The sequence below is a fragment of the Chaetodon auriga genome, chromosome 8 (genome assembly GCF_051107435.1).
Source record: "Chaetodon auriga isolate fChaAug3 chromosome 8, fChaAug3.hap1, whole genome shotgun sequence".
Taxonomy (NCBI): domain Eukaryota; kingdom Metazoa; phylum Chordata; class Actinopteri; order Chaetodontiformes; family Chaetodontidae; genus Chaetodon; species Chaetodon auriga.
Window position 1 is genome coordinate 24,818,990 of NC_135081.1, and position 9,712 is coordinate 24,828,701.

Sequence of the window (9,712 nt, forward strand, 5' to 3'; positions counted from 1 at the left end):
ACCCTCTTCCCTTTGCTGTCCACAAGCAAGGTAAAGCGCTATTTTCTGCCTTCGGTTGTATTACGCTAAATAGTTTGAAATTGCTTGCAATTTACCTTCGAAACGTGGCCAGATAGGACATAAAGTACTGGTTAACGAGGTGGTTTAGCTTTGAGTGAGGACATGTGCGCGTTTGTTTCATTTTTTAATGATTTTACTAGAATGTTGCGCTGATACTCTAGGTCTGTTAGTAATGGCTGCCCCCATGCTTCCTCGCGAGGCCTGCTAGCTAGCGGCTAGCTATGTCGATTTATCATTCTGTCTACTGTTGAAGTGTAAAGTCAGTAATTATATTGCTTCAAAGGTACTGTGATCTCAGCGAATTGTTTGTTTTAAAATAGTTAAGTTGAACGACTAAATGGAGTTTACGGAGGCAGGTCTGGTAGCTATGCTAGCTGACTAACGCTTACCGTCCTGCTGCAAGTAAAGCTAATGCCGGTTGAAAGCGTGTAACTAGAGAGCTCCCACACATGTATCGGTCCTAAATTGTTGGCTCACTACTTTTATCATGAAATTGGCATTGCTGTTGCTAACTATCACATCCCGAGTTAAGATGAGTGGTCTAGCCCCATTAAGTCGGATGTGATACATTAACTCCGAAGCAATTAATGTTAGTCCCCATTCTCATGTCTGTGCAACGTTAACGTCGAGTTACGTTATTTCTACCGGACAGTGAGCCGATTCATCCGGAAGAACGCTAAGAGTTTGAGTAACCAACTCATTCTATCCAGTGTGTGTTGGCAGTTATTTGATGTAACTTTGGGGTGTCTGTCATATCTTCGTTAGATGCCAGGTGTCACAGTGAAAGACGTCAACCAGCAGGAGTTTGTCCGTGCCCTGGCGGCCTTCCTGAAGAAGTGAGTTTTGTTTTTCTTTCCACACACATTATTAATGCCATTTCAAGAAGCTGTGTATCAGAGGAATCATATAATAATGTAGTTTTACTGAAATGTCATTGTTTTTAAAGTATTTGAAGCAGTTTAGTAGCTATGATGAAGTTGATGTATTTGCATGATTCTTGCACTTTTTTTTAGCTGTTTTCACATCGTTGAATGCGCTTGTTGTAAGTCGCTTAGTGTCAGCTAAGTAAGTGCAATGACTTGGTTCCATCACTGTTGTACCATGGTGTACCTCTTGATAAGTAGTACACCCACTGTGCTAGTAAATAGAGACCTGTTGTGGTTTAGATCATGCTGACACTTCTCACCTGTCCCCAGGTCAGGAAAGCTGAAGGTGCCTGACTGGGTGGACCTTGTAAAGCTGGGTAAGCACAAGGAGTTGGCCCCCAGTGATGAAAACTGGTTCTACATCAGAGCCGGTAAGTCCAAATACTTCTACTCATTTTTGGCTCCCACTGACCATGTTGTCTCGTTGAGATTACAGAGACTTTTTTTAAAATCTCAAGTTGATGGAGACAAATATTTATGCATCAACAATGCCATTCAACCACATGCTGGACTGCATTTTACATCACTTTAGGGATGTATAGAAGTTTTTTAGATTCCATATGGTAGTGGATCCTGTCTCAAATGCAGTGTGGGCTGACTTGGTTCTGGAAGTGCTAGCATAAAAACCCTGTAGTTACTTTATGCTCAATTAACAGTTGACTCAAATACTTCCCCTTTTATTTATTTGAGTGATTGAGATGTCTGCCATTGAGACTTGACACCTAATGTGTATTAGGGCCAGTACTCTCACTGTATTTACCCTTCAGTAGTGCTACAAGTGTTTGGCTTCCACTTGCAAAACTGTTATGACTGAAAGGCTTTCTTTTAGTGTCATAGCTTAAAGGTGTAATTCAAAGCAGGGTTAAACTCGCTACTTGGGGACAGTGTATGTACGAGTTCTGCACTTTTGCTCTCTGATTGGTGCCTTACTCATGAAATATGAAACTGTGCTACTCCTTAATTTCTCTGTTATCTAATGGATGCCACAAGCCCCCTTATCTAAACATCTGTTTTACCACATTTAGTGGGAACACCTAAAGCAACTTGTTGCCGCTGATACTGCATAATATTACCTTCATATCTTCTGCTCTCACAGCATCCACAGTCCGTCACCTGTACCTCCGTGGAGGTGCTGGTGTTGGCTCCATGACCAAGATCTATGGAAGTCGCCAGAGGAATGGTGTATGCCCTGCCCACTACAGTGTAGGATCCAAGAATGTGGCTCGTAAGGTTCTTCAGGCCCTTGAGCTGCTCAAGATGATTGAGAAGGATCCCAATGGGTACGTGCCCCTGTCATTTGCATCATCAGTTTGTTGAAGTTAACAAGCGGCAATGAAATATTGACAGATGACATGGTTGTGTTGGGGAAAAGTACCTGAGCCTTGTGTTTGGACATGTATTTATAATCTCTGTAAATGTGTGTGTAGGTTGACATGATGGTGGTGTTTTGGGCCACTGTAGGCACCAAGTAGTTGGCACCCCCTCTACACATGCAGTCACCCATTCTTGCAATACACTGTCACGTAGAGTCCTCAATTTTCTCTCTGCATTTTCATTATTGCATAACATTGATGTTAAAGAGACCCATTAATGTGATTCTGCATGACTGACATCTTTTAAATGTACATGGTTGGATTTTGCTTGCCAACAAGAAATAATATAATTGCACTGTAGTGAGAGGACTAATTGATTGGCTTGGTTTTTATTCGGTTCAAGTGGGCAGGAAAATCAACTTCTACTTAGAATTGCCTTTGTTTAAGGGTAGCTAATTAGTGATTTTTGACACTGTGTAGGATGGAGAATTGATATGTGGCTTTCCCCGACTATAATACTGTGGTCAATGTGGTGTTAAGAAGTAGTTATTGAAGACTAAAGCATTTTTCTAAATTGATTTTTGACCAAGTATGTAGGTTTGTCTATTATGTTCTTCCATATTCGTGGTTTAATTTTTGCTCTTTGTTTCCCTCAGCGGTCGCAGACTAACTGCCCAGGGAACCAGAGACCTGGATAGAATTGCTGGCCAGGTGAGAAACAAATCTGTCTTCACACAAGTAACTTGGTTATTGAGTACTTGGATTTTAGTAAAAGTCAAACCAAAACCACACATACTTGCATAACTATACCAGTTATGAGTTACTCAATACTTGGGATTATACGCACATCTGGGGTGCATCTTTAGTACAATGTACTTTTGAGTAGATCAGCTCATGTATTGTACTGATCAAAGTACCTGAACTTGTAGTTAATGTCATTGTCTGTAGTATACCATAAAACCTATGAGTACATCAGTAACTACTATATGTGCTTTTACTTGTACAGTAGTGTGGCTATAAGATTTTAACACAGTGGACTCAGCCTGTGGAACACAACGGGCCAAGACATTGAAATTAGGAGGATTGACAGGGAAAACAATGGGAGGGGCGTAGAAACGGGTTGTAGCTGACATTTTTTCTCGGTGGTCAATGTTTGTTTCACAAAGGCGATGTCATTCAGAGTGAGTGATATAAAATATAACTCTTAAAAATATACTTGTCTGTATATTATAACATGAAAATATGTGCTGTCCCCTGTCAAACGCCTTCACGGCGCCTTGCTAATTTGCCGCCAAGCAATGCCCTGAATTTTCTTAAATGTGTGTACAGAAATCAATGGTCGTATAACAAATGGAGCTACGCTAAGCCTTATAAAGTATCTTTAATAGGTGAACCTAGGTCTGTCAAGCAAGTTGTGTTCTACTATGACCTTGGTTAATGTGTGAACACAGTGATAGAAACAATCCTGGTGGCTGAGGAATGAATCCCACCAGACCCTTCTCACCTTTGCCTCGATTTGTTTCCTGCTGTCTGGATAATAAAAATCCCAAAGGGCAATGGGCTTCCCAGTGCTTTAAATGGTAATCAATGTACTGGTGAGGTCAGGGTGTATCCTACAGCTGGTGTTACCTACTGCTAGAATTTAAATGCTCCAGTATCAGACTCCTCAGCTGTTGAATGTCATTGCAACCTCTTACTGGCCATGTAAAGGTTGTTTGCAGTGACTGACTGCGTATGATACACTCTGGCATTTTATGTGACGTTCAGACACACTCAGGATGATGCCATAAGTGTGTGTGATCACAGAAATATCACCCCTTTACTTTGATGTGACACCTTGTCTGTTGCGGGAGTACACGGCCCCACTGTCACTTCAGCATGCAAGGCTTTTTAAAGCACATGTCCTTGGGCAATTTTTTTTCTCTGCCAGCCAAGTGTGTTATGTGTCTTGTGTGGCACACTACTTGAATTGTTTGTTTGCTTTCACTAAAAAACAAATCACAGTTGGGCCTTGTCAAAAATCAGAGGCAGCAGCGTTGTGATAATCCAAGGGTAAAAGGGGTAAACATGAGGAGGGAATTTCATGCTTGGCAAGTCTGCCGTATGGCACCAGTTTTCTCCTTGTTTACCCATGCTAATGAGCAGTATGCAGATGAGCAGACCTGGGCCCAGCCCCGCCTACCTGCTGCACAAAACTGGCAGGAAGCATGTTTGTGTGGCTCCGCTACCTCCTCACAGAGCCCCCTTGTGCGTTGAAGTTTCTGGTGGCTTTTTAAGATAGTGATATTTTTTCCTCGGCAAGTGAGAGTTGTGCCATGTTCTGTCAGACAATTTGTGTTTTTTTTTCTGGTAGCAACTGTGACACAAGTTTGTCTTCCAAACTGTGTTCGCGCTAAAACTCTCTTGAAATTGCTTTCGATAGGATCTTATTCCCTCACGTTGCACCTTTCCTGTTCAAAAGCAATATTGTGGTGGGCCTTAATGTGGTGAGAAATTTACAATAAACCAATAGAACATCAGGACATTGTTAGTATCATTTGATCACGACTTTTACAAATGAATAGTGGGGATCATTTGCACCAACTCTGGCAGTATGCTGAAACCATTAAAATACCTTCTTTTCTTTCTTCCCCCTGCAAACAAATGCATTTTCAGCTTAAGTTTTCAAAGGCACTACAGTACCTCGTCCTCTGCAGGACTCAACTCATTACTGATGTTTTTGTCTTTTTCCACAGGTTGCAGCTGCAAACAAGAAAACTGTTTAATAAATCTTTTTTGGAGAAAGTCAAATGCTGTGTGATCTTTGTTTCTAACTTGTGTGAACGCTGGGATAAACCTAAGAGCGTTCATGGTCTGCTCAGTGTTACTTAAGTACTTTGCTCATCCTTGGCTGACTAAGAAACTGCTGGAATGTGGTCTGTGAGCTCACTTCACTGGAGGTGTTCAAGTTGTTAAGCCCAATTGATCATAATAAAGGGTAAGATGGTTGACTTGATGAGCTATTTTCCACCAAACGCTTGCAGTTGAGCTTGCAAGAGGAAGCCAAGCTGCTGCATGAAATCATCCCTAGCTGGTTTCTGCCTGCCTGGTTTAAATGTCATTTAGTCTAAAGGGCAGCAAATGACCATTAGTTTGTCGTGTTTTCAGATTCTCATATTGTCTAACCAGCAAAAGCTCACTACAGGGTGCAGTTTCATTAAGCACTTTGAAAAGGCTTCCTGGGAGCTGTTCTCAGTCAGCCAATACAGCTTCTCATCGGTGGCCAACATGCTTTACTGTCACAATACCACTTGCACTTCCATATTGATTGATTGATTTATTTATTTATTTTTTTGAGACTGTGTTCATGTATCATCATTTGTTCAGATTGATCCATGATAACACGACACCCAAGGAAAATTGCTCAGTTAATAATGGCAGAAGATTACATTTCCATAAGCAACACAATTGGCAGTTCTGGCTAGGAATGATGTCATGGTTTGGCTGTTTCGTTCAGGGCCACAGTGCCACCTAGAGACTGAAACAGCCAACAGCACATTCTTAAACCAACTTGTCAATGTGTCATTGAGCAAATACTGAGTGTTTCCTATTTTACAGTCAGCTGGGAAACATAAGATATCCCAACTGTATGCTTTGGAAAGCTGTCATGACATTAACTTTGTCATGTTGTGTGTGTGGGTGAGTGGTTGCTTATTTAAAACAGGCCTTTACTGCTGCCCTAGTTGTGCCTAATTTGGCTTATTAAGGCAACCTAAATAGTCAATGGAAATTTATGGTTGAATCTAGACCCAGTCTTTTCCGAAATGTGGCCTTTTAGATAATTGTTTTTTGTTTTTGATCTAGTTAATGTCCTATTGTGCTTTTCTAGGGAGGTACTGTTGCATGTTGTGTTGCACAAAGCCCAATCAGTAAGAGCGCTTGACTGATTTAATTTGGCGGTGCTTCTGAGATCCTGCAGAGGGTGCCAAAGCTTATAGAATATCTGTCGTGACTGTATATGCACTTTGGGGTGATGGCCTCTGAGGCCCCTCGTAGCTTTAACTTTTTAATGTAATAGCATCAGTCTGTTTCCAACGAATAGTAAAAGAGGCCGTCTCATCGCAAATTTGAGGTGCAGATTGACTTTTAAAGGGTTACTTGATTTCCTAAATTTGTTGAGCTGAAACATTATGCGTAATATATAACTCTCAAATTTTGGTTATCAAAACAGCTTCAGGTGCTTTCCACAGAGAAAGGTAACGCACAGGGCCAGCTGACTGTAACACATCCAATCTGTTTTCATTCTCATTTTCAATTTGGGCCAGTGGAGCTTCATGTGCCAGCTTTTCCCGTTCCTCAGCTATCCTTGAGGCAACAATAGTACAAGCACAATCAAATGAGGAGGAGGGTGAGTGTGGTGCAGTGTTCACATATATCTGTGTCCTCTTTGGGATGATACAGCTTTATGTTGTTAATTCATGTCCAGATTTGATGAACAGGAAGCAGAAGGCGTTGTTTGGTGACAGAGCCGAGCAGTTGTACACAGCCTGCTGTGCTGTGTGTGTGTGTGTGTGTGTGTGTGTGTGTGTGTGTGTGTGTGTGTGTGTGTGTGTGTGTGTGTGTGTGTGTGTGTGTGTGTGTGTGTGTGTGTGTGTGTGTGAGAGAGCTGTCTTAGTCGTGTGTGTGCAAGCTATTGTATGTCATACATCCCTGGACAGTCAGCCTACGGTGTTTGCCAGTCTGCCATCCACTGTCCGTGTGTGTACAGTACACATAATGCACTGTGAGCTGGCCTTGTTGTTTATTTTATGTCAGTCATCATAAACTGTTCATTAACTGCTCGGCACGTCTCTCAGGAAATATTAATCTCTTGTTTTTTTTTTACGTACACCACCTCATTCTCTCCCACTCATCCCCTCAATTTCTCTGTCCACCGTCTGCCCACTCTTTTTTTTTTTTTTTTCCCCCATTTGAGACAGCTGTTCCAGAACACCTGAATCCATCGTCTCCCCCTCCCCCTTTCTGCCTTCATGATCCCTCTTCTTCTACCCTGTAATTTGGAAGAGAGAGAAGGATAAACATGTCCTTGAGTGGTAGAGAGAAATGTGTGGAATCCAGCAGAGGAGGTCTGCTGTGTTTGTTCACTTGCTACTGCTCGACTGCATGTGCGTGCACGCTCACGTAGCGTGCCCGGTGCATTCGTATTTGCTGTTAATGTGTGCCGTTTTTCAGGGGCGATTTCAGCTTTGCTCTGTCGGTTTGTTTGTGCACCGATTTGTCATTGTGCGCAGGGTAATTATCAGCAGGCTTCACTATGGCAATTACTGCTGTGGAACAATTACTACTTTAACAAATGCACGTCCAAGTGGTTTATTGTTCCTAGTGTGTGTGTGTGTGTGTGTGTGTGTGTGTGTGTGTATGTGTGTGGAGGTGGCTGCACCTACTCACTCCCAATTCTTTGGCAGCTCAGCTTGATCACACTGAGAAAGGATGCAGACCTGCCTCTCACCTCCTCAGGGCTGGAAACGGCAGATAACTAAGAAATGTCTCTGCAGCACAAGTCTCTCTAAAATAGAACCACTATCAGGAGAGCTCCTGAACACACACACACACACACACACACACACACCAACCCGCAGCTTCGTGCCCTGTGGCATGTTTTCCTCAAAAGACAAGACATCTCAGAAAGTTTCCCAGCATTCCCGATCTCTGGGATATTGAGTTAACGGAGTTTTCTAGGGGAGAGCTGACAGAGATCCCACAGAATCCGCTTCTGGCTCAGCCGAGATAACATCAGCCCTTCCTGTCGCGCAACACAATGCTTTTCTCATAAACTACATTGCTTTCTTAACACGGCATGATCCTCTTGCTTCCATTAACTTTACGCAGACATTCAAACCTCAGTCTCATTCAGTTTCTTGATTGTGTGCGTTTAAAGCCCTGTTTTTTTTCTTGTCTTTTTGCACTGATCAAAGCGAGTTCGGGTATTCACTTCTGTCCTTGGCGAGATTTTCTCTAGTACAACTTAAGTCTTAAAGTCTCATTATACACGGCGGCGGTTGAATCAGCAGAGCAGACGCCTTGTAGAGGCCACATACGGTGTGTTGATGCTGTTTGGCGAGGGTCAGCTCTCGTCTGCATGAGTGTGTTTATAGAAATTAGTCTGAGGCCAAAAGGTCAGCAGTGTTTTAGTTGAGGGCTGAGCCGCTGCCCTCTGCATTACGAGTCTGTAAGTGAGAAAACTCCTCCACCACAAGAAGCCGGGCTGACACACTTATCTGTCCCAGTGGGTGTGTGAAGGCTGACTACGGATGGATGGTATTTTTTTTTTGTGTGTGTGTGTGAAGAATGAAAAAGTCTGACCTCGCTGCCTATATACATCTGTCTACTGTATGCGTGCTGCTGTTCTTGTGTGTGCTGTCAGCTCTAATCCCTCACCCTGTGTTTGGCCTGCGAGCAGGTGGCGTAAACATGCAACGTGCCGCTCAGCCTGCCTGGCACCACAGGGCACTGTAGCACTGCCCCACAGCAGGTGTGTATACATGCGTGTGTAGGCGAAACACTCACCATGTGTCAGTGACTTTTGAGGTTGTGTGTGTCTCTTAGATCGCGAGTCTGAATCCCCTCCACCTGTCACAGAGGGTGGGGTGCAAAGGGAGGATGACAGGGCGCAGAACAGATGCTGTCTACAAAGCCAGCTGAACTGACTGAGATGCAGTGTGTCCTCTGTGTGTGTGTTTGTGTGCGTGTGCAGGCCATATTTTTTCTGTTGTGCCTGTCCTTGTGCGTGCGCACATTCAGATCAGAGCTTTCAAGTCATTCATACTTTGATGCCGCGGCCCTGCGCTTTCTTCAGCACAGAACAAAAGAGTGACAGAGGGAGACAGCCAGACACCAGTGCGACACAGAATGGCTGTGGAGATAGTTGACACAGTGACAGACTGAGATAGGAGGAAGTGTGTGTTTGTAGCTCTGCACTTCATCATCTCTCCATCTCGCTCACAGTTTCCCCCTATCTGCCAGTGTGTCTGTGGGAGGGTGGACATATCTCCAAAGAGATGCCAAGCAGAGGTGTCAGGAACTGACCAAGCAGCATATGAACTTAACTAACGCAGAGCAGCCTCGGCTCACTTAGCAGGCCCAGTTTCTAAGATACCAGATTCCCCATCACCCCACAGCTCTGACAGGTCTCTCTCCCGCGTTACACTGCAGACATATTTTCCGGGTTTAGTACATGCATGAGAAGAGAGTCGAGATCCTCTTTAGCATGCTCCATTTGCAATGATTTGTTGAGGTAACCTTGCGCTCCGTGGCCTTTCGCAGAGGTTTATGTCATGTTGGATAAACTGTAAACACGAGCACTTGACTGGAAAACTGCTTGCACCAGTGACAAGCTGGAGAAAATTGATTCTGGGCTAAGATACCTCCAAGTTG

At 43.5% G+C, this 9,712-nt stretch overlaps 1 protein-coding gene across 1 annotated transcript; it reads left to right on the forward strand.

The window, feature by feature from the left end:
• rps19 (ribosomal protein S19) lies at window positions 1–5,089 on the forward strand. Its single transcript, XM_076736836.1, has 6 exons — window positions 1–30; window positions 826–896; window positions 1,257–1,357; window positions 2,083–2,266; window positions 2,956–3,010; window positions 5,035–5,089. The coding sequence occupies exons 2-6, from the start codon at window positions 826–828 to the stop codon at window positions 5,062–5,064; spliced, it is 441 nt and encodes a 146-aa protein (XP_076592951.1). The 5' UTR covers window positions 1–30; the 3' UTR covers window positions 5,065–5,089.
• The last annotated feature ends 4,623 nt before the right edge of the window (window positions 5,090–9,712 follow it).